We start from the raw sequence: 23734 nt of genomic DNA, 5'->3' as shown, positions 1-23734 counted from the left end.
GCAAACACAAACATTGAAATGGTGCAAACCTGGTATTTAATTTTTTCTACCTCAGCTCTGGAAGTGCTTATATTTGTTACAGGCCAGAAGGTGAGGTCTAGTTCCCTGAGGTAGTGGATGCTTTCAGTTTCCAATAAAGTCAATAGGAATTGTTCACAATCTACGTGAAATACAAACTTTTAGCAGCAAGAAAAAATTCAATGCATAAACAATATTAAAAAAAAACTTTAGGCTTATTATCTTCTTTTCCACCAGCTATTCACATGAAGTTCAAGCTATTGTTTTTGATTGGAGTAGTATACCTAGCCTTTTGAACTGTAGATCATTTATAATTTAAGGAAATAAAATCAATGGTTATTTGTTTTATAATGTACTGCTGTAAGTGATGGAAAGGATTGCAATGGTTTCTATGATTATTAATTCTTCAAAATAATATACCTGCTCCAGTATCCAATTAATCTGGTTATTAGTAAAAGTGCTTTCATTGTCAATTATTAAAAGAGACCAGACACTGCAGATTATTGTGTGCTATATTTTTAGATTTTCCAGTTTGATTCAAAACACACTAAAAGAAGGGCCCCATAAAATAACCATCTAGAGACAGCCCATGGCAAACATCCAGAAACTATTCTTAATGGAATGGAGTTAGCATGAGCTGAGATCATTCTTTAGCCTTGGGAGAAAAAAAAAAAAAAAAAAAAAAAAAGAGAGATGTTTTTAGGAAGAGATTTCCAAAGGGATTATGAGTTGCTCTTTGCAAACAATACAGAGGATTTCCAGTATGCATTGTGCTTTTGCCGAGAACTGTGCGTACAAGGGAGCCAATCAAAGTCCTCTTATATCTAATGAGGAGGGGGAAATCAGGATGGGGAAAGTCCCTTAACGACAGGAGACAATAGCTGTTTGTACAGTGACACGTACAGAAAACTTTGTCACCAAGGAATCTCTTGAAACGTGATTTTATTTATCTGAGACATTATTCATTGAATTAGCATAAGCAGTGAAGCGCATATGTGGGCAAGAAATCTGAAATCTTATTCATGGATTACTGAAATGTTATTTTTTTCCCATAATTTGGAAGACAGCAGAGGTACAGAGCTAACACAGTAAAAAAGATGTGGGCTTTGGAATCTCAGCAAACTTTAAATCAATGTAGCATTTGTCCCGAAGTTAGACTGACATGTTATACTAAACACAGAGGAAGTTGGAACAGACAGAAGTTTTGATGTAAAAGGATTGGTTTTCAAACTTGGTCTCCTAATGGACAATCAGATCCGCACCCTGAATGGGTAATGTTGTTAAATGAATTCAAAACAGGGGTCGTCTTTTTTTTGTCGTCTTTATCAAAACGTCGGAGCACACCCCGTGTTGCAGCCCGTGTTGCAGATAGCTCCTGTCCCCGTGCCCACACTCAGCCGTCTGTCGCCACAGGGCTCGCTCAGCTGGCTGGGACTCTGCCAGGCTCCACTGTTTCTGTTTGCTAAACAAACCCATCTTACGCACTTCAGCTGCAGATGAAAACAAAATTATGAAACCGGCCTTTTAATGTAAAACTGACTTCTACCAAAAAAAAAAAAAAAAAATGTTAACAGTCCCACGTAAGGAACCTGAGAGGTCCTCCTAAGGGCTGTGCCTCCAAATCCCAGCCTCCTGCTCTTTTTATTCACCGTTTGACAAAGAGTTCTCCCCGCCCCGTCCCGGTTCGCAGCTCCGCCCCAACGGCCCCTCAGCCCGCGGGTGTCTCCGGGCCGCGCACGTGCCGGGCCCGCGGGCAGCACGAGGCGCGCGGCCCCACGCGCACTTCCCGCGGGGGTGGGGGTGGAGGCGGTGGCGGCCGCGGGCCGATCCCCGCGCGCTAGCGGCCGCCCCGCCCGCCCCTCCCTCCGCGCCCCGAATGGTTCCTCCCCCTCCGCCCCTCCTCGCGCCGGCGGGGGCGGGACGCGCGAGCGGGCAGAGGGAATCCCTCGGTTTCCCCGGAGCGCGCTCCTCTCTCGCGAGACCTGCGCCGCTCTCCGCATGCCGGCTGGCGCCGGGCTCTCGCGAGAGCGGCGCGGTTCCCACGCCCGGGCTGTTGTGTCTGTGGGGAGAAGCCCGGGCGCTGAGTGGGCGGTGCGCACCGCCCCCCCCGCGCGTGTCTCGCGGGCCCGCGCACGCGCGCTCTGGGCCGCGGGGAGGGGGGCGCTCTCGCGAGAGTAGGAGTTTTGGCGAGAGTTTGTGGAAGATGGCGCCTGTTGTGACAGGGTGAGTGCGGGGCGTTCGCGGCGCCCGCCGGAGCCGCCGCCGCCCGGGGCTGCCTGGGCGAGGCCGCGCCGCGCCCTCCCGCTCGCTCCTCGGCCGCCGCTCGAGGGCACGGGGGACTGCCCTCCGGACGGCCCGCGGGCGGGCCCTGCGGCGCAAACCTCGTGGGGCTGGGGTCCCGCCGGGTGGGCGCACGGAGGAGGCGCCCCGGGTGCCGGCCCGGCAGCGGCCGCGCTCTCCGGCCGCCCCGCGGCGCGGGAGTCCCGGCGGGTCTGGGCGCTCACTTTGCTTTCCTTCTCTCCGGCACGGACACGCCGGTCGGGACTCCGAGCAGGGTCAGTGCTCATCCCGGCTGCGTCGGAGCGGGTCCGGCTCTGAGGGCTCCCAGGGGAGCGACGGAGCCCAGCTGGGAGGGAACCAGGGGCTGGCACGGGCTGTTCTCCCTTCTCGGACGCCCTGGCTTGTCCCGCCGTAGGCGGGGGTCCTCCAGGCTCCCCCGGCCACGGACGGGGAGCGCTCGGACAAAGGCTTTTGCTGCAGTGGTTGGAAGTTGAGCGCGGTGCCCCAGCGCCCCTCGCACGGCGGGGCCGGCCGGGGCCCGGCCCGGCGCTGTCACTTGGCGGCGGAGCGCTCCCGGTCGCGCCGAGCGCGGGCGGGCTCTTCGCCCCTGCTAGCAGGACACCCGTTCCGTCAGGCTGGGCGACCGAGGTTCTCTTTCTCTCCTCTCTGCACACCATTCCCAGGGCTTTGTTGAGTTTAGCTGCCTTCCTTCCAATGCTGCGGTGCAGGGAAGGGGTAGCAGCCTCCCTATGCTACTAAGCCACGCTGGATCATAATGAATGGTAGTCTCCATCCCTTTCAGCCGCACTGGGTAATGTAATACTTAATCATGGCTAGCCAGCTGCAGCATGTGTCACTGTAATAAGTGACACCCTCTTAGCCACCTACTGCTGATGAATAATAACAGATCCACTGCTGGTATACAGTGTGCAATCACACCTGCAGTGTCACATTGCACGTTGCCATCCTTGCCACATCTTGATTGCTGCTGCTTATTTTAAGTGCTGTATCCTTAGTTTTGGACTACGCTGAGCAAGTGTGACCTCCCTCTATGTGTTGAGGGAAGAGACAGTCAGGAGAAGAGCAGGCTGTTTCTGTACTCCACCTGTTAGTTCCAAATGAAATTTTGTCTCGTTAAAGTACTTCTAGGTCTTTCTAAAACGTGGACCTTATTTTAAGATTTCACAGTGTGTCTGTGACCTTCTGTCTTCCCTGTGGGATTACATTGTCTACAGGATTGGCTCTGTGGTTAGAGAGCAACAGCCTGCTTGGGGGTGGGGTGGAGTTGGTGGTTGATGCTTTTGTTCTCGTGGAGAAGGTAGCATTATGGTATTTTGTTGTTTTGATTAGCTGCAGTAGTGTTTCCAATTCCTCACTCTTGTTTGTCAAAAAATAAATTGAAGCTTTTGCTTGATTTCTCTCCTGATGAAGGTATCTTGTGGCTGATACAGTTTCCCAATTAAATGTTCGTTAGGGAAGCTAATCTTGTTTGTTATGATTCCTGGAGTGTACTAGTTTAGAGGTTGGACTTGAAAGAAGGGAACAAATGCTTTTAAAGTTTGCTATAACTATTAGCCTGTGCTCCACTTAGCAATTAAGTTTTTCTACGTTTCTGTTAGTTTACTCATCTGAATATTTGGGCTCCATTTCCTTTTGTTTATTGATTGTTACAGGATTGTCAGAAGTGTTGTCATGTTTGTGACATTAGTTTTATCCTTTTCAGATGTCTGTTAAAATGTTGACAAAACAACTGTGGATTATTTTAAAAACAGTGATCAAATAATCAGAGGAGTAGAAAAAATACCATTTTAATGAGAGTGAAATAATTGTTTGTAGTTCAGGGTTTTATTCTACATTTATTGTTTAAACCTATAAATCAAATAGTTCTCTGGAAAAATAATTTTGTTTTCTTATTGTTAAATACTTCCAGTGCACATAAAATGAAATATGCTAACTTTGTTCATGTTGTAGTTATATTGCATGAAGGAGCCTGATTTTTTTTAATTTTTTTTTTTTTATTAAATGGCCTGTTTTTGGAGTGTGGCTCTGATGCTGATTTGTCTGTGTGTATTAGGATTAAAAATTGATGATTCTCCAGTAGGTGATTTTTTTTTTTTTTTTTTTTTTCAAAATAGTTAGTATAAGAAGTTTTCTTTCTGGGCTGTTCTGTAAAAACTTACTTGGGGGAGAAAAAGTGTCCTCAAGAGCAATAACTGAAGAACGTAATATGCAAATCCTACACTGTGTTTGACTAGGTATCACATGGGCACTCAAACTTTGAGGTAAAACTTATGGCTCTTTTGCAGTCAGTGTTACCTGAATGAAAAAGGTTGTGGGGTTTGTTGTTTTTTTTTTTTTTTTTTTTCTTTTCCTGTGAAAATTATATGCCTAAGCTTAAGTTATGGTATGTAGGTTTATGCAGTGTTGGAATGGAATAGCAGGAATTTCCTGCAGCAGTTTTAGGGGGCAGTCAGAGTGTGTTTGTGCTTTGTTGTTGGCAGCATGTGGCACACTTGTGCTGCTGCCTCACAAGGAGCGTTTTGATTAAACTTGTGCATATGTACAGTGTGACAAGCTAAACTGCACAGTGTCAGAACCAGATACAGTGAGAAAGTAAACAGAAACATCGGACAAGTAACTTAAAAGGAATTACTATTCACAACTGCTGTTTAAAAGAAGTGGATAATTTATGGCTGGGATTATAGGATAGTATTTTTGGGGTTTTGTGGAGTATTTTTGGTTTTGGTTGTGTACAATTTAGGGAAATATCATTTTAAGATGACAAAATTAATGAAAATGCTTCTTTAATTATATTTTGAGTGCAAATCACTTGTTTTTAAATAATTGTCATACTGCAGAAATACCTGTAGGCATCCATTAGCTTGAAAATTGCTCTGCTAGGTCTAATAAAGCTATAGGACAGAGAAAATCTCGAGTGCCATGAACTTAATTTTGTAGTTTTACAGCGGCATCAAGTATGGAATGGGATCTTCTTAGTAGCCTGGGACAACCTGATCTTTAAAATACTGGAAGCCAACTCAGAAGTAACAGATGGAAATCATAAATAGTAGACATTGTCTTAAGTACTCAATTACCAGTTAAAACCTCTGTAATAGCAGTATAAATAGAGCATTTAGATTATTTTTTAAACAGGTTGAGAAGCCTTGGAAAAGACAAAAATAGTTTGAGTAGGCTTATTGCTGGTATGATGCTGGTTTTCCATAGGCACTGTACAGTAGAAAATTGTTTTAGTCACATTTCTAAGTAACAAGCTGTTCAAGTTCCATGTCTGAATTAGTCATTCTGGAGTTCAGTGGTTATGAGGGGTTTTCTGACCCAGAATGCTTAATGATTTAAGGGTAAGGGTAGACTCATGAGATGTGTGATGGTACAGGAGAATGTTTGGCATCAGTGCCATGAATTTTAGTGTAGTAGTGTGGATGTGACAACCATCTGGTCATTTTGTTTATTTGTTTTCAATGAGAAATATGAAAAAAAAAATTGTAGGAAGTTTTTGAAAGAGGGTACTGATTCATGGAGCTCTCCCAACCACAAGGGCAAGAGAAAAAAAGTTCAGAGGTGAAAATATCACGGTTCACCAGAACTTTAATCTCATCTACAGCCTGATTAGTAATTTTAGAATAAGGACCTTGACCAGTGAGGGTCTTGAAATAGAGAGTGAAGTGGATGCTGCTCAAGAAGTGAGATGAGGAAGGACTTTTGTGATCTGGCTGTAGGCTAAGAAAAAGCTATTGAGAGAGGAATGTTCTTAAGGATCAAACTTTGTGGTCACCTGATAAAATTTCAGCTACTGGGGGGTATCTTAGTGATGTGATGGGCATTGCTAGAATAACAACAGGTTATTTCTAGGACCTGTAGAGAACCTAGATTTGAGAGCTAATGCTTAGTTAAGTTCAGGACTTGCAGTAGAGGAAAGGAAACTGAAGCAATGGTGGAATGAGTAAGACCTGTGTGTTGTCTGTGCTGAGGCTGAGCTGATAGTGAGGCATCAGTGTGGGGAAAGAGAGACTCAGGCTGGGGTGTTGACTTGGAGAAGCACAAGAGGTAGGGAGTAGAAAGAATATTTCTGATTGATAGTAGGTCATTCATGGTTGAATTTGAATCCTGGCCCTGGATAGAATGAAGACAAATGGAAAGGGATGCAAGACCAAAGCATATGAAGTGATTCATAAAATAATACAGGTGAATGAGGAGGCTCCTTGAGGAGGAAGCACTGAAAAAACAGAGTGATAAGGGATGAATCATGAGAGCAACAACGCCAAGGGAATGAAGGAGAGTTATTTCTGGAAAAGAAGAATTGCTGGTAGTCTTGGGTGGTTGACAGGTCAAGGAAGAAAACAATTACATATTGATTCTAAGCCTCATCATAGGGTTAGGCTGCAAGAGATGTCAGAATGGTTTCAGTGGTGCTTATGGAGTGGAAACAGGATGATGTAGACTATAAGGACTAGAATTCATGGATGGGTTCTTCAGGCTACAGTTTTTACTGTCACTGACCATTTAAACAGTGCTTATTAAGATTTGAGTAGCAGTATAACTACAGCTATTGTATTGTGATGAGTGTTAAAGATTGGGAAAAACTTGTTCACAATCAAATGAGTCGATGGTTTTGTGTGACTAACATTTAAATCGTTATCAAGAAGCAAGAGCTGTCAAGTCAGACTATTGGGAAATCCTTGTGAGCACTATATTCTTGAAGGAGTCTTCTGAAATGCTGGCAAATACTCTTTTTGACCTTTGAACCTTCTACTTTCAGTAGAAGCAATTTTATGGAGTTAAGGTCTTAATTTGGATTTTATTTGCTTTTGCTGTTTATTCACTGTATTAAGTAGCTCTTTGTTGTTTGACTTATTCTGGTTGATACAGAGAACAAAAAAGGTTTGAAAATAATCTTTCTATAGCTTGATTTCTCCAGAAATAATCTGTAGACTATTGTATTTGGCATAGTACATGTGTGCTTGCTACAGCCAATTAAAAGGCAATATCCTTTGCTGATATCTTTTTGCAAAAATAGTTCTCTTTTAAGTATTGTTCCATACTATAAATTGCATAATGATAATGGGTTTGTGAATGAGAGTGAGTTTCTTTCCCCTGACTTACTAATTTCTATTGTGTAGTAGTAATTTATTATAGGACTATTTTTCATTATTTGGAACTCCAATTTCTATGTTTAAAAAAACTCTGAAAAGAAGAACAAGTAGCCTGTAGGTTTGTATAAAATCTTTCTAAAAGACTTGTGGTGCCTTCACAGGTAAAGATTTTAAGGAAAGGTTTTACAGTTTTAAAGGTTTTATATATTCACTACTGGTGAAGATTACAGTTAAGGTGCAATGCATACCTGTTCTGTGCTATGTTTGGTTTTAGATAAACTTGAAAAGATAGGTGGTCATTTGAATTTTTAAAGTACATATTTAATACAAACAAGTATTCTCTTATGCAGTTCGTTAGAATCTCTCTTGGGATGAATAATGTAGTTTATGCACAGTATTAGTTTGACATTTGGAGACCAAATAATGCTGGCAGAATTCTGAAGTTTCAGGACATGAATTTTCTGTGTTTGTAATACTTGCAACCCTAAATTCTTTGAATGTTAATTGCAAACACATTATTAACTGAACTATATGGCACTAATGTGCTGAAATACTGCCTCCCAAGAGCATTTCACAGGGAAGGTGTATTTTAAGTGGTTTTTTTTTTTAAATTTGTTATTTCAATATTTCTAAAAATTGAACAGTTGTGAGTACTGGCTTTTATAGAATTATTTATTTTCTTCTTTTGTGTTTAGGTGAAAAGGAGAAAAAGATAAATGTCACTAGCTGTATTGTCAGGTGAAATCCTAATTCTGTTGACAAAAGTGGATATACCTTTTAAGTCTATACTATTTCAAGGCAGTTTTATAATTATAAATTATAGTCTTGATCTCAGTGAACTTCGATTATTTTTATGTAGAAATGCTTATAGCATTATAATGTTATACACTTCATCCTTACCTTGAACATAATCACATTAATTAACAATTAAGATGATACGAAGTAAGGAAATAATATAGAATTATGGTTATCTTTTGTAGTGTAAAAATTCAGAAAAGGAAACAGCCAATACTCTTCATTGAAGAGTAAATTATTAATAGAAGCAGTTTCCATATCCCTATATTCTTACTGAGCCTTGGAAAAATAAGGGCTAAACATAGAATTTCTCATTTCCTGGGGTTCTACTTCCGTGGTGTTCTATACTCATATTTTGTGGTTGCTACCTTTTACAAAAAAAAAATAAGTAACCTTTAGAACCTGAGGAAACTCTTTTGTCACCTTTGCTATGTCACATCACAGCCATTTTTCAGAGCCTATTTATACTGTTAAAAATAATTTCATTTTCTAAAAAATACTTCATGCTCTTGAACTGCACTTTAGTTATCCAGATGGTGACATATGGCTGTGTATCTTCTTGCTCTTATGCTTGTAAATGTATAAACTACATATTTGTGGTGGTAAATCTTTTACCAAGAAAGAAAAGAACATAAGGGTTTCAGTATGTACAGTGTGAGAAGTCTCTTGATTAAGCTTGCAGATTTGGATCCTTACAATAGACTATTATTATATATATAAAATATATTCTAATATTATATATGTATTAAAATTATATATAAAATATAGAGATTAAGATAGACATTGATTTTTTTAGTATTTTTTTAAGCTTGACTGATCTGTAAAATTTTATTATAAGGTATAATTGTTATCATGTATTATTGTTTGATTAATAAGATTTTTTAGTGAATGACATGCTGCTGGGACATTATTTGTTCTCTCTAAAGCAGCCTGGACACTTCAGCCAACAACACATGTCTTCAGGAAGCTTGTGAGGCTCTTTTTTGAGCATGTCTTTTTATGTAGATAAGTCTTGAAACATTTGTGTTGAATTGAAGAACATATTTCCATAGTATTTCCATATTTAAGAGAGTCCCTGCAGAGTGATCTTGGCTAGTTAGAGGGCTGGGCAATTGCCGTATATGAAATTTAACAAGGACGAGTGCCAGGCATGGGGCACCTGTGGATGTGCATAGGCTGGGGAAGAGGGGCTCGAAAGGGACCTGGGGGTCCTGGCTGACAGAAAGTTAAACATCAGTCAGCAGTGCCCTGGCAGCCAGGAGGGCTGAGGGCACAGCATCTCCAGCCAGGCAGGGCAGGGGATTGTCCTGCTCTGCTCTGCACTGGGGCAGCCTCACCTCAAGTGCTGGAGGTGCACTTCTGGGTACCACAGTGTAAGAGAGATGTAAAGCTCTTAGAGAGCATCCAGAGGAACACCCTGAAGATGGTGAAGGGTCTAGAGGGGAAGTCATATGAGGAATGACTGAGATCAGCTGTCTTATTCAGTCTGGAGGAGACCAGGAGGAGACCTCATCATAGCCTAGAGCTTTCTCACAGGGGGAAGCAGAGGGGCAGACACTGATCTCTTCTTTGGTGACCAGTGACAGCACACAAGGGAATGGGCTGAATTTATTTCAGGAGGGGTTTAGGTTGGATATTAGGAAAACATTCCCCAGGGAAGTGGTCACAGCACCAAGCCTGGCAGAGTTCAAGAAGCATCTGGACAGTGCTTTCAAAGGCATATGGTGTGTATCTGGGGGTGTCCTACAGAGGGCCAGGAATTTGGCTTGATGATTCTGATGGATCCCTTCCAACTCAGGATGTTCTATGAGTCTGTGATTCTGTGAGTCTGAAGTTGTTTACATGCTTCACTTGGAAAACATGAAGACCTTACAGTGGTTGTGGTTATGGTATAACTTTTATTAATTTGCTTCTTATTCAGGAGCAAGAGTTTATCTCCATTTTGTTGTACTGCATGACTAGCCTGTATGCAGTGGTATTTCTTCAGTGCATTGAAAATCCAGAACACTTTCTCGAATAAGCAACAAACTGTATTGGCAGCTAATAATTTTTAACTATTCTGCATGAGAATCATACCTGATTCTCCATTTAATTTTTCTACTTATCATAGGTTAGATTAAAGGGTATATACTACAATGGATCCTAGTTGGTGTTTCAGTTATTAATCTAATTTCTTCTAGTTATTTGAGTAGAGGAATAAATACCTAATTTTTTTCCTTTATGAGTACAGACAAATATAGACATTTTTCTGAATGCGCCAGAAGAAAAGTCATTCTGCTTTTATTCTCGGTAACATTGCTTGGTCTGTAGGATGTTTCATCTGCACTTCGTTTTTTTTCAAAGCCATACTTTTGGCATATTTTTAGTGTGTGGTGTTTTGGGAGATTACCAGGAAAAGTTGGTATCGAAATGAAACTTGATCAGGCTGCTGTGAAATTCAGAATTTTCCAAGCCTAAAGAGAGAATTGAATTGTGCAAAATACTGGTCCCTAATTTTTGCCGAACTGTAGAAACTGCACGGAATAAAATATACTCTTCAGAAAATATCCTGCGTCCTTTTCCTGGCAGCTCTTATTTTTACTCTGTAATGTAATTTTGTCTGGGAGCAGTGGCAAAGGATCTTGCAGGCAGTGTTTGTAAGTTGCAAATTGTGGATTAGGAGCTACCAGTGCAGAAAATAAGGTTAAAGTTGTTTGTTTAGCAGAAGAATTTGTGAAACTAAGCTTTTATCAGTTATGGATTACGGGGGAGGTTGTCTTGGTAAGGGGTGTTACTGCTTTCAGTGGTGATCTTACATAAAGGGAACTTTAACATTAAGGTCTAGAGTCTTGAAGGTGCTTGTGCACACTCTGAGTTTATGCCATTGTGGAAGAGTTCTAAGGCCGGGCAGAATAAATAATAATTAGCCGTACTCAGTTATTGTTGTTGTCCAGCCGTCTGCGTAAAAGCTCCTCATGTCCTGAACATGAAAAAACAAGCACAAAACCCCAGTGACTTGCCAAGGTCAAACAGAGTCTGTGGAGAGGTGGAAATAGAATTACTATCTCCAGCCTCTGTTCTTGTACTTGGTGTAGTTATGGGCTGTTTGCTGGGTTTTGACAGGTGACATCATGTTGTCTCTCCCACCTGCGGCCGTGAAAGCTGGTCAGGAGAAATCAGACTTCCTTAGGTTTTTCATCTGCATAACAGAAAGGTATGGTAAATAAGACTTAAGTGACTGTATTCATCATTAATGTGTTTTGGTTATAGTGGGCAATATTAGAGTGGGCACTAGAGAGATGCTGCTCTTACATAGTTGAGGCAGATGCCATGGTTAGGGCATGACCAGTAGATAAACGTGCCATGTAATAAAATGAAGTGGTGCTGCGGTGTGCTGTTTCCATGTCTTTATACTGTGGGAGAAATTATTCTGTATAGGTACTTATTTTCAAAATGAAAATATTTCACTGCTTTCCAAATGTGCCACCTAGCTCTGGTTTCAGTGGTGAGTGTCAGAATTCAGAAAAGAAAAGGTTTTGGTGAGAGACTGCAGTTATTCTGCATGTGTGTGCTTCTTTTCATGCTTTATTTTGTTGTAGATATACAGTGACGACTAGTAAAATCCTCAATGAAGTTACGGGGATATATCAAAACTATTTTGGACATGTCTTTTTGTCCAAGTATTTTTTTGGCTAAATTCTTTTTTTTTTCTGCTGTTCAGTACTTCTTTGTCAGCATTGAGTCCTGGAGTGTTGTTGATTTGGTGTAGTTTGGGGTGGTTTTTTGTTTGGTTTGGTTGTTGGTTTGGGTTTTGTTTGTGGTTTTTGTTTGTGTGGGGGGGTTTTGTTCGGTTTTTTTATTTTTCCTTATGTGTTCCATTTTTTTCGTTTACTATTGCATGCTTGATGTTGCTTTTGGTTTATTTTGTATGTGTGCATTACAAATTTCTCACAATAAGTCATGGAGAGCAGTTAATCAAAATAACTATTTGGGATAAGGCTTCCTCTTTGAAAGAGGCTTGTAGCACTCTTGATATATTGTGACAAACTGTTTTAGTCAGCACAGATGATACTGAGATGGAATTCTGATCACAGTATAAAAGCTCAAGGGATCTTTGTGTAAGTACTAAATTTACAAGACTACCTTCCTCTGTTAATTGTTTTGCTGTTGATGATGGAGGTAACGTGTCTCTTACGTCTCTTAACGTGTCACTGTAAGAGTGATAGAAGAATATGTTAAGTGGAGAGAAAAAAAACAGGCAGTTCTCTAGAGCTAAAGCAAATTTCTTGCTCTAAGAGCCATCTAAAGCAGGAAAGGCATGAAAACCTATCCTGATAATCTGTTCTAATTAATAATATAGATGTTGGCCAGGCTCATGTTCAGTTTTGATAATACAGTAAATAAGATTAGTGTTCCCAGTGCTTACGTTTAGATAGCAGCACTCTCAAAATACCAAGAACTGTGTTAAAACAAACGTGAGAAGTATGCCAAAACAAACGTCAGAACTTTCTGCTTTTTTTTCTTTTTTTTTTTTTTTTTTTTTTTTTGCAATGGGCAAAATACCTGTATTTCACAACAGTTAGCAGGCAAAACAAAGGAGTCGTTATGAAACAAGGTTTAAAAAAGGTTTTTCTGAGTTTTACTCCCAGTCAGCTTGTTGAAGTGATAAATCGTACTTCAGATGGTAGCAAAGGAAAAGTAGACCAGGCCTTTACAGTCAATTGTGATTGTTAAAGACTCCTAAAAAGTATAGAGCAACTCCTGTTACGGGATCCCTTGTGCTACAAGGGTAGTAGTCATTCTTTTTGACTTGCTGCATCTGCATGTAGCTTTTGAGGCTGCAGTAAACAGAAGGTGACCTCAGAAGATATGTTCAAGGTACCTCTCCAGACAGTGTATTAAGCCAGTCCTTATGTGAACATTCCTTGAATGTAGCCATTTCTATATGGAAATAAAATAGAGAAGAAGAAAAGCTCTGGGCATATCCCTTATTTATCTAATGTTTCTGTGTTCCATGTTTTTTCTGGAAAAAATCTTAACTTTTTTGTTGATTGTTAAATACTTAGTAAATAATCCGAAAAACTGAACTGACCTTCCTGCCTAATGTCTCACCATATTGCTGGATGGCACTTAGAGTTAGCAGTAGACTGGTTTGACTTGTCAGTTTGCATAGTCATGAAAGTAGTATTGCATCAGGTTAAATTTAAAAGTTTATCTTTTTCAGTTTGACTAGTTCGCTAAAAAAGACTGAACCATAAGCAACAGACCTATGTTTGCCAGAAGGTCTTAGGCAGTAATGAATATTCTATCTGCAGAGATACGAGACTTCTTCACTTACTGAAACTTTTATTCTGTCCTTAGGATTCAAATTGTGAATATCGTTGTTGGAAGTACTCAGCAGATTTTGCTGGTGACACTTCTGATATTTTCTTTGTTGTTTTCAGTATTCTCCTACTTAATGGCCCAGATTGTAGAAGAGATTTTCAGTAATGATATTAGACTTTTAAGAAGAAAAATGCTATTCTACCATTGCACAAATTGCATTCCTAGCTAATGCTGTCTTTTTTTTGTTTTGACATTAGTTGAAAAACATGTATAGGCACAGATTGACATTCCTTTTCTCTGATTCTGGTTTATATCTGGTCAATTCTGCTTCCTCTTATTACATATATAAAGCATACTGAAATAACAGAGGATATTGTGTTTTGCTTAGTCATTTTCAGTTCTGTCCTCTCCTGAATTTTGTGAGCAACCTTCAGTTAGCTTTGCTTCTGGATTTCCTTTTTCTTTTTCCTCTCTTTAATTACTTTTAATGGAGTAGCACACCAGAATACTTTCCCTGGTTTTGTTGAGTTGGTTTTTTTTTGGTGGGTTTTTTTTTTGTGGTTTTGTTTGTTTGTTTTGTGCTGTTTCTGTGTAAGCCCCATTCTCTTTGTTCCTGGGCAGTCCAAATCCTTAGGTTTGTCCAGAGGAGTACTTTCAGACTGCTTCTCAACAGTGAGAGAAGCAGTTCCTTTTTTCCCCTAAATTTTGCTGTTACTAGCCCTAAGGCTTGTGTACTTAGAGCATCACCACAACCATTATCTACAGAGCAGAGAAGTCACTGTTGCTACTCAGCTAGTGTGATAATCTAACAACTCTATGTTTTAAATCAAATCCAAACCCTATTCTTCATTTTTGGAAACTTAAAACTTTGCTTTGTCAGTGTCTTGGATCATGAGAGGGGATGTCTAATAATGTGACTTGTCTCCTCTGTTAAGAACTGATGAGGATTGTAGAGAAAATAAAATCTAAAGAATTCAAGAACCTGAGATATCTCATGTAACAAAAGATGAAACATTGATGCAGAGGGAGAAGCATAACATTTAAGTTATACTGGTAAAGCCAGAGAAGGATCCAGTGTTACTGCTGTGAAGGCAGGAAATATATTTTGGGAGGGGGAAGAAGACATAGTGAAGGATTACTTTATTTTGAAGGACTTCTGGTTTTTTGCTTTTATCACACTTCTTTCTTTTGAAATGTTTCAATCCTCTTCATACATGGGAAGCTACTACTATTTTTTTATCCTTTTGCTACTCCAAAGAGAATGGATAAGATAGAACTTTGAATGAACACAGACTGCAGTCTATTGCTAGTGGCTTTGTTGGGTGTATATTGAAAGCTGTGAAGAAGCAGGACACTTTGTTCTTACTAATATGGTATATTTCTAAAGCAGCAGAACATGGGGAAAGGATTGTTTTTTAAGTGATGAAAGCAAACAAAGTAAAGCTGAGACCAGGTTAATTTCTGTAAATAAGCATTGTACAAAAAGTGGTGGGTGTGTGTCTGTGAATATAGATACACTTAAAAGTGTTTGTTATACAACTTTAATATACAACTTGGATTTATATTTACTATACAGACAGTGTCTTCTAACATAAGATGGGTTAAAAGAGCATGTGTGACATTCTGCATAAAATTGTAACTTTTCTTTTTGCCTGCTTCAGTGGTTGAATTTGATTTGCTTTTCTTAATACCATTTCAGAACCCTACAGAAATGGTACATATTGGGGTGTCTTAGTATAGGCTAAAAATTACCAGTTTGATCAGGATAGTTCTCTTACATTTTTTGTTTTTATTATAGAAGGCATTTTTATTAGTGTTATCCCGATCATGTCTGTTCTCGCTTAAAAAAAAAAAGTATTTGAAAGATTACTATACAGGTATTCTGGAAGTAGATGTGTAACAATGGTGCACTTTTTCTTCCAACAGTGAGCCTCAGTTTACTTTTGCTGATTAAACAGCTCATGTAGGCCTTTGTCTAAAGCATTTTCCCCAGTTCATTTTGGAACAAAATTTAGAAAGTCAAATAGGCATATCCTTTGGATATAAGAATTGAATAATTGTTCCAGGCAGCGAGGCTAATGTGTGCAACCTTGCTCCTTTGGTTAAAGGTTTTTTCCTTTGGTAAAAGCAATCTTCAAACTCAGACTTGCAGCACTGGTCCATAGTTGGAGAAACAGGAAGCAAACACTTAAGCATTGTCCCAGATCACCATTGCTCTTTCAGTCTGTGGCATCTTCCTTTTTTTTCAGCTGCTTTCTTAATTTCTTTCTTGAAAGCCAAGAGTAGCTTCATGCAGTTTTCCTAAGAGTTGAGTCATTTATCAGCTTCTCCTTTGCCAAATAATCTGTAATGGAATCCACTACATTTTTTCTGCCTGAGGCTGTTTATTACATTGTCCTTTTGCTTTTGACTTGCTGTCTCAGTCCTTTTGATTGCTTATTCTGTCTGATTTCTGCAGTGTTGTAGTTAATTGTGGCTGTTAGAAACATCTTGAGGACTCTTAAGTTCCAAGTGCCCTAGGTCTTGGCACAGTGTCCTTCCTGTAAGTAACCTGTATTCACCTGTCACTCAAACTGCCTGCAAGCTGTTGGGTGGCATGCAGGTCCAGGGAGCCCTTTGAGCAAGGCTCTAGTATACCTTAAAGGATAAACTCTGGTTTTGATTATAAAACCAGCCAGGACTACTGGAGCTCTCTATATTCCTTGTGTTTTAGGAAGAATGGTGTGCTGAATGTTGAGTATATTTCAGGTTTGTCCCAAGGTGTGCTGGCATGGCCAACCAGATCTTATAACTGGTAAAAGGATCATAACTGAAAAGCTGTTGGGTTGAAAAACAGTGCCTGTCATGCCACTGTTTGTGTAGTTAATGAAGATTTATTTCCTGAAGAGCATTTTACTTTGTAGTTGCCAGTCTCTTGGGGAAAACTGGAAAATCCTTTCATTTTTAAAAAAAACCAAAACTAAGTTGATCCAGAAAACTCTGCAGTACCATTGCTTTGCTGCCCTCCCCTCCCCCCCAAAAATTACCAGTAGAGATTTATTATGCTTTCCCCTAAAGTTTGTGGCTAATTTTATTAATAAGCATTGGTATTATCATGCCACACTTGACAGCTGGTTTCTGTGCGTACCTTCAGATAGCAGTGGCATTCTGTCACAGCGGTGAGCGTCTGTGGCTGCTGAGCTGTGTGATTTGCAGGCTTCTCCAGTGTCACTGGAACCTGGATTTACTGATCTGTTAAAACTAAATTTTGATTCTGAGGTGGGACGACTCTTTGAGGCTAATCATTGATGATGTGAATTTGCCTTGGGATTTCCTTGCATTGAACTGAAAATGTCACAGATACGAGAAGGTTGAGGGGAGGTACCATTTAGGCTTGTATGGTTCTTCTTCAGCTGTCCTTTAATCCTGCTGCTGGAAATGGAGAAATTGATTGCTGCAGCCTTGGTCTGAATAAGAATAACCTGTGCATCCACTAACAGTGGGAGCAGAAGGCCTTGCACACCCCAGTGGATTGTCTTAACTCTGTCCTTCTTCCTCATCTTTGCCTCACTTTGTAATAGCAAAAAGGAATGGAGAGGAATGGATGGATGCTGGTCTGGGGCTGGGGAACAGAATTAATTTTCTGAAGGTAGATAATGATGTATGTCTGTGTGTGTGGAGGCAGTTGTCTCTTGAATTTTATACTGCTGCAAAGACATTGAAGAAATTTTGGGAAAAGTAGATTTTTGCTATCTCAGTGTTAAAGTTTTCTATCTGATTCTTTAAGTTTTTATTTATTGGAGTACAGAAACATTGAGTGGCTTCTCTCTTTTACACATGTTCTTTTATTTAGCTGGAGGGAAGTTGTTCTTTCTCCCCCCCGAAGGGAGTTTCCTGTGTGTATGGAAAAATAAAAAACAGAAGTGAAAAATACCTCGGGCTCCCAAACCTGTGGCTCACATTTCACTTCTCCCACTATCTTTCTTGTCATACAAGTAGTCTAGCAGTCCTTCCCCTACCCTTAGCAATGCTACCTATCTGAAGAGCTAGACACTGTCATAGCAAATGTGATAGCTAACTTGGCACACCAAATTATTACAACAACCTGTGAACCACTGGGGAAATAAAAAAATTTACACGGTGCTACACTTCTCTGGTGTTTAACTTGCCAGAACGTTTTATTAGGCTTTTTTCAGGCTAGTAAATATAACATAACTTTGATACATGTTCCAAGAGGTTTATAGTTATAAATAAATTCAGTATGCAACTTATGTGCTTTTTTTGTTTAAAAGTCCGCTTAAGGCAGGGGCCCTGAAATTGTGTGTAACTCAACAGTTAGGTTGCATTTCATAAATATCACTAGAAATTCTGGAGATGCTCTGTTTACAATCTGACTATAAAGCAAATGGTTTCTCTTACTTCTTATGCCTAGGTGAGCAGTATGTAGATAACATACTGTATTCAATGTTAGTGCTGTCTTCACAGTATTTAATCTTTCCCACAACCATATAAGATAATTTAAGCACTTTAAAACTTGTATTCTGAATTTCCTTCATTTGTTTAGACTGCATTTTGTTTATGTTCTCTTGTCATGTGACAGGTTTGTGGGTTTTAGCCTCTTAAGTTGTTCTATAAATGGTAGGATTAAAGAACTTCTGTGTCCTGTACACTTGTGCCTTGTATGGTGAGGAAGGTTTATGGGACAGTACCATGAACTCATTCATCCCTAATGGACAAAGTGTAGTGGTAATAGATCTAAGGCATAAGCTTACTGTCTAGCCAAATGGCATATGCAAAGTGATCAGCTGTCAAACAGTAATTTCCAAATCCTGCTTTGTCTTTTTTGATGACATTGGCAATGTCTATCCAGTTTCCAGTTTTCATAAAACTCATAGCAACTTAATTTTCTTTAAAAGCTTGTTTCTTCTTTTTGAACTTAATTAATAATTAACAGATTTATGGGCTCCTAAGCTATTGCAAGAGTGGCTAATCAATTTATTAATTGTACTAATACAGCAGTAAGCCTGCTCTGTTGACAGAGTGTGCCATATTTTCCAGAATGCATTAATGCCTTGAAGATACCATTTCCCTAAAATGGTGAATTCTAGGTGGTAACTTATATAAGAAGTTATCCCTTGATTGTTTTCGGATGAGATTTTTTTCTTCATTTATCTTGGCTGTGTGGCCATCTACATATTTTCATTCTATAGTTCAGGTTATCTATCTGATTGTTGAACTTTAATGATTGCATTTGTCAATTTTTTCTTCTGCTTTGGAGAGTTCTGACTGCCCTGTTTGAGGCAGCAGTGGGCAGAAATTTCAGGAAGGAGATCTCTCTATAGACTGGCATGTTCTGTGTACTACATACTTGGTAGTCCTGTGTTGGTAATCATTTTACTGGTCAAGATATGCTTGACAAGGTTGGTAGGTGCTAACTGAAATGACAAATTTGGTTGTTTAGTGCTTCAAGACGCTTCTGACAATTTACATTTCTTTCTGGCCTGAATGTACTTGGAAGGATGAGACAGTGTTTTGAAAAGAGGTTGGGTTCAGAGCTGAGCAGTTGGGAGCCTCACAAGAGTGCTTAGGCACGCTTTTCATGCTGTAAAATCCTTGCAAAAAAAATTGTGCCAGTGCAGGCGTTATTCTGGGTAACTCGTGTTGTAGCAGTCACAGGTTCAAGATCATGCAGAAGTTAAGTGCTATTTGGTTTGTTTTTTTTTTTAAATACTGGTTTCGTAAATATTTAGAATACCTACATTAAGTAAAGTTGGTCTCAAAAAAATATTGTTGTTTTCAAATTGGCTTCATGGTTTATAGTGTACCTCATTAAGATGCAGGGTGAAGTTTTACCAGTAATTTGCATCTGTGTGGAATTTAAACTTGACAAACCCGAAAAGCAAGCCTCCTTGAATTAAGTATGAATCACACAATTTCCATTTTAAAAAATGGACAATAATAACTGCTTTGCATTTGTGCTCTTCATATTTTTTTCTTATGAAAAATGCTGCATAAAAGCTGTTAGGAGCATGTGTGACTATGTAAGAGACCTGCAATACTGTAATACTAGAAAAAAGGATGATAAGGTGTTAGCTTGCTGACATTCCAGCCATGTAATCTAATCTTTTCATATGGTTTTTGTAAATGTACTGTGATAAGGAGGAGTAAAAGTTTATTATTGGAGTGTCTGTTTAATTATCTTGTACAGGGATCATTGACCCAGTTACCATAACAGTTGTTAAAAATATTATCAGGTTTGATGGTAGGCATTGTGGAGATTGTATTTCTCTAGCAATTTGTTTCTAAATATTTTAGTTTTACAGTTAGAACTAGTAATAATTAGAAGGAGCTTCTAGCTTATACAATTTAAACAGAAATATAGTTTTTGTTAGCTATTTTCATCTTTCTCCTTCAAATCGAGCATTTTTTTTTAAATGGCAGTATGAATTTGTCTTTCCTATGTTGGAATGCTCTATTAATTATTGCTGGGGCTGTAGCTGCAGTATAATTTAATATCTTAGAAACTTAGAATTTAACTGTAAATTAATTCAACAGCAATGGCGAAAAGTCCAAAGCTTTCAAATCTTTTAAAGCAACTGCTTTTCTTAAAACACAGGTTTGTAAATTGTAGATGGAATATTACCTAATTTTGCTGTCTATGCAAGTTATGTGACTTTAAAGGTTTAAGAATAATTTGCTTTTTTAAATGCTTCCCAGTTAGAGACCTTCAGCACAATCACAGGGAAAAAGCCTAACAGTGGAGAATGACCTCCAACTGATTTAGTTGTCCTGGAAAGTTAGAAAAGAGCCTTCTAATTCTCATTCTTTTCTGGGATGTGTTTATTGCTGCTGTTTTTATATTCATGGGATGATGTATTCATAAGCTTAATTACGAAACAATACACTTGAGATTGATTAATTCTAGGATACTGACAGCTCATTTTATAACTGCGCCCAGTTAATGTTAGTGTAACCACGTAATTCCTGGGTGATGCAAGAAAGCATCTGATATCTAGGAAACCCTATAATTTTGTAACACAGGTTGGTGCCAAATACAGCTTAGTTAAAAGGTACACATATGCACAGATTTTGTGTCATTTTAATTGAGGAGATAAATTTTATTTACAAGTTTGGAAGTTACTGTTGGCATGGCAGTCTGCTTAGGTGCTGATAATCTATTCTCTGCTTGCGTACTGATACAGTTTTCTAATTGTTTTACAAGTCTAGGATCAGTGGGTGGGACATAGTTCAGAGAAATAAGCTTATAGAACTCTAGCAGTTTACTTTTATTAACTATAAGGAGCTCCTTCCATATTGCATTTTGAAGGCTCACAGTATAGAAGTTGGCGGAAGAAAGGGAATGAAAGGAGAGGGTGCATACATGAAATGAAAGGAGAGGGGAATAACACTGTGTTTAAAAAAAGAAAAACAATTACATTGCATAAATAAAGTTGACTGAAGGTGACTGAGTTGCCGGAGGAGGGAGATGATAGGGAATTGTCCCCATTTCTTAGAGGTGTGTTTTAGAAGTGTGAGAATACAGGAAATATATATAAAAATGGCTCTTGAAACTTGCTTTGGAGGGCTAGGTACTGCTGTCAGAGCTTACAGTTCCTAAACCATGACCAGTTGACAGAATTTATGAACTGGTTTTTGTTGGCTTTTTGCTATTATTGTTACTATTTTTAACATTATTTACAATGATATTAAATGGGTCTAAACTGAAGGTGCACCAGGGGTGCACCAGGTTTGTAACAGTGCCCTGCTGCCAAAGTAGGTGGTCACATACTCCTGAGTGTGCCTCTTGATTGCAGTGAGGTGGTGCTGGCATTCACTGGCTTTGTGATTGAATCAATAAAGCCTTACTCTGGCCTCCCCAAAAAGATAGGTTTTTTTTCTGGATTACTGATTTGAATTACCTGTGGAAAGGTCTGACAAGTGCTGGAATTTGGTGTTTGAGGGTAGGGTCAGTGCAGCTGGGGGAAGCTGGCAGGCAAGACCTGTTTGGCAGTGACAAATCAGCTCAGCTGCCTCTGAATCCATAGTCCAACTGTGAACTGGAGCAGCTGGGATACAGGCACGTTTGCTTGCCCCGACTGAGCAGAGAGGTGGGAATGGCATTTGAAACAGTGGAGACTTAAACTGTCTCAGCAAGACATGTCAGAGTTGGTCTCCTTAAACCTTAGAGATGTCAGTTTACTTAGCTGTCATTTTGCATTAGGTTCTGACTGCACTTACAGTGAGAGTCTTACAGGTATCCTAAGCTAAAATTTGACTAAAGATGTTAGTCTCCTAGTAAGATCTTTTAATTTTGCTTAAGACTTGCATTTTGCAAGTCATTTTCTGGATTTACTGGATTCCTCTGTGCGTTTTCTTGCATTATAGTTCTTGCCCATGAGAGTTACAGGCTTGCTTGGCTGCTCCTGTAATCTTTCTTGGCTTCTGTTGAAGTTGAGTTTGCTGAGGTGACCAGACAACTTTCTACAACTAACATGACTGGTTTCCCTGTCTTCTGCTTCCCCATGTGTTAGTGGTGTGCCAGATTGATGGACTGAGTTAGCTCCTTTTGAAGGTCTGAGCACTGCAGGTGGTGCAGGGCAACTGAGTTGAGGAGCTTGGAGCAGGGACACTAAGCCCCTTAGAGACAGATTAGGCCATTCTCCTTGTTTTTCTGCTCATAGGAAGCAGTTGCTGTAGCAATAAAGCTCCTTTGTTTATGAGGGTATAGGGTAAGGAAAAGGACATGGAAGAGTGATTATCCCACTACTTTATTAGAGTGGTAGTTAGAGATTTTGAAGCTGACCAATGACTGTACCTGTCAAGAACCTGTTGTCTCTTAAAGAGCTACTCCAAAGAAATACCTATTTGCCTTTTTGGTTAGTGAGGTTAGTCTGGCTTTTTGCGAATCTTCTGCCTTTGCAAATTTAATTTCGTTCCTTACCACTTCCTTATAAAATCATTCACAATTTCTCCTTCTGTTATATATTTTTGATATTACAGTGAATGGTGGTGGTTCAGAGAAAACCATGAACCTTAACTTTTGTCCTTCTTTTTATTCACTTTTTTTAAAAGTTATCTTCTGCACAGAATATCTGCTTATCTTCCAGTTAAGGATGGAAATTATATTTACAGAGGAGAAACTGTTCTTTGAACACTGCAGACATACAGTCACTGAAATGAAGGTTGAACAAATCCTTAGGTACTATACTATAGTGCTGGGTTCCTATATTGGCAGGAAAGTGGTTGAAAAAGTCTCCTCTTATATCTAATTTGTGACTTTTTTCAAGTAATTGGGCAGCAGAGATAATAATCAGTACACTTAGTAACTTTTCCCTCATGCTTCTAAAAAAAAATGTCTTCAGACTAAATCTTACTTGCAGTTATGGGTCAGTAGTAACTCTAAAAAGCACTGGTTTGGTACTCAATAGCTCTGTTCTTGCCATATTTAGAAATTTAATTTTTTAAAAGATAACTGCTTGTTTTTAAGGACTTGCTGATACTTAAATTATGGTTTAGTAGGGGATATATAATCACTTTCTTAGGAAATAAGTGTCAAGTTTGCTTGTGAAGTATGTATTCAAAGGTAGTGTGCAAGGTGAGATCCCGAGGAAAATTTGCTGTGTCAGATGGACAAGAAGAGTTCTAGTAATCATAAGCTGAGCAAAGTCATTATCAATGAAAGCTGTGACCGTGAGATGTTTTGTGTAGAATCATACTTCAGACTGATTTTATGTATTGCCATTACTTTAATGGTCAGTTTTGTGAATTGAATGTGCAGGTGTTTTCCCTTTTCCAAGTGTCCACACTCTTTTGGTTTGAATGGATAAGAACGTTCCCTATGCATTTACAATAGCTGTGTTTTAGGGACCAGGATTCTGTTGGCATGCTGATTTTCAAGCTAATAAGACTTGGTCAGTTGCTAAGGTATGTGTGTTCAAGTCAACAGTTTCCACTAAATATTTGAGCTAATGTTATTAGGCAATTAATAAAAAAGAAATAATAGCACGTGAATATAAAGGAATCATAATAAATTGACTAATGTTTTACTACATTTCTTACATTCTGCACCACTCTGACATTTTAATGTCTTTATCCTTTAAGTTGATAGTATCTAAGTTCTTTCGTATACCTGACATCTTTGGATTACTAGCTCCTTGCTGCAGGTACCTACAACCAAAAGCAAAAACAGGGAAATCACATCTCCAGGTGTATGTTTTGGCACTTCCTCATTAACCAAGCTATCATTA

At 39.3% G+C, this 23734-nt stretch overlaps 2 protein-coding genes across 8 annotated transcripts in view; one reads left to right on the top strand and one right to left on the bottom strand.

The window, feature by feature from the left end:
* RBPJ (recombination signal binding protein for immunoglobulin kappa J region) overlaps window positions 1-23734 on the top strand; it is a 140467-nt gene that overhangs the window by 80878 nt on the left and 35855 nt on the right. The window contains exon 1 of one of the 6 annotated variants that reach the window (XM_053940182.1): window positions 1814-2241. The exons of 3 other annotated variants lie outside the window; for them this stretch is intronic. In XM_053940182.1, the coding sequence (XP_053796157.1) occupies window positions 1895-2241 (347 nt within the window). In that variant the 5' untranslated portion in view covers window positions 1814-1894. Of the gene's footprint in view, window positions 1-1813; window positions 2242-2412; window positions 2574-11298; window positions 11398-23734 lie in introns of those variants that run through there. 2 more of the 6 variants (XM_053940187.1, XM_053940184.1) reach the window with 2 other exon arrangements.
* Window positions 944-3166, bottom strand: LOC128786697 (translation initiation factor IF-2-like). 2 transcript variants are annotated; one of them, XR_008430445.1, is made up of 2 exons: window positions 1608-1678; window positions 944-1508 (listed from the first exon to the last, which is right to left on the bottom strand). XR_008430445.1 is itself a non-coding variant. In XM_053940188.1 (2 exons), exons 1-2 carry the CDS (start codon window positions 2973-2975, stop codon window positions 1344-1346), a joined length of 618 nt encoding a protein of 205 aa, XP_053796163.1. In that variant the 5' UTR covers window positions 2976-3166; the 3' UTR covers window positions 944-1343. The 2 variants fall into 2 exon arrangements, 1 of the variants encoding a protein (XP_053796163.1); XM_053940188.1 differs by lacking the exon at window positions 1608-1678 and adding an exon at window positions 2523-3166.

Source organism: Vidua chalybeata, chromosome 4, assembly GCF_026979565.1.
Source record: "Vidua chalybeata isolate OUT-0048 chromosome 4, bVidCha1 merged haplotype, whole genome shotgun sequence".
Classification (NCBI taxonomy): Eukaryota; Metazoa; Chordata; class Aves; order Passeriformes; family Viduidae; genus Vidua; species Vidua chalybeata.
This window is presented reverse-complemented; position numbering and strand designations above follow the sequence as displayed.

What these genes read in the sequence shown, in the direction of transcription:
- LOC128786697 (XM_053940188.1), bottom strand. Translation starts at nt 2,975, where the DNA reads ATGGTGTGCAGAGAGGAGAGAAAGAGAACCTCGGTCGCCCAGCCTGAC. An exon ending in CCGGAGAGAAGGAAAGCAAA is followed by an intron (nt 1,509 to 2,522) that starts GTGAGCGCCCAG and finishes TTTCATCTGCAG; the next exon opens with CTGAAGTGCGTAAGATGGGT.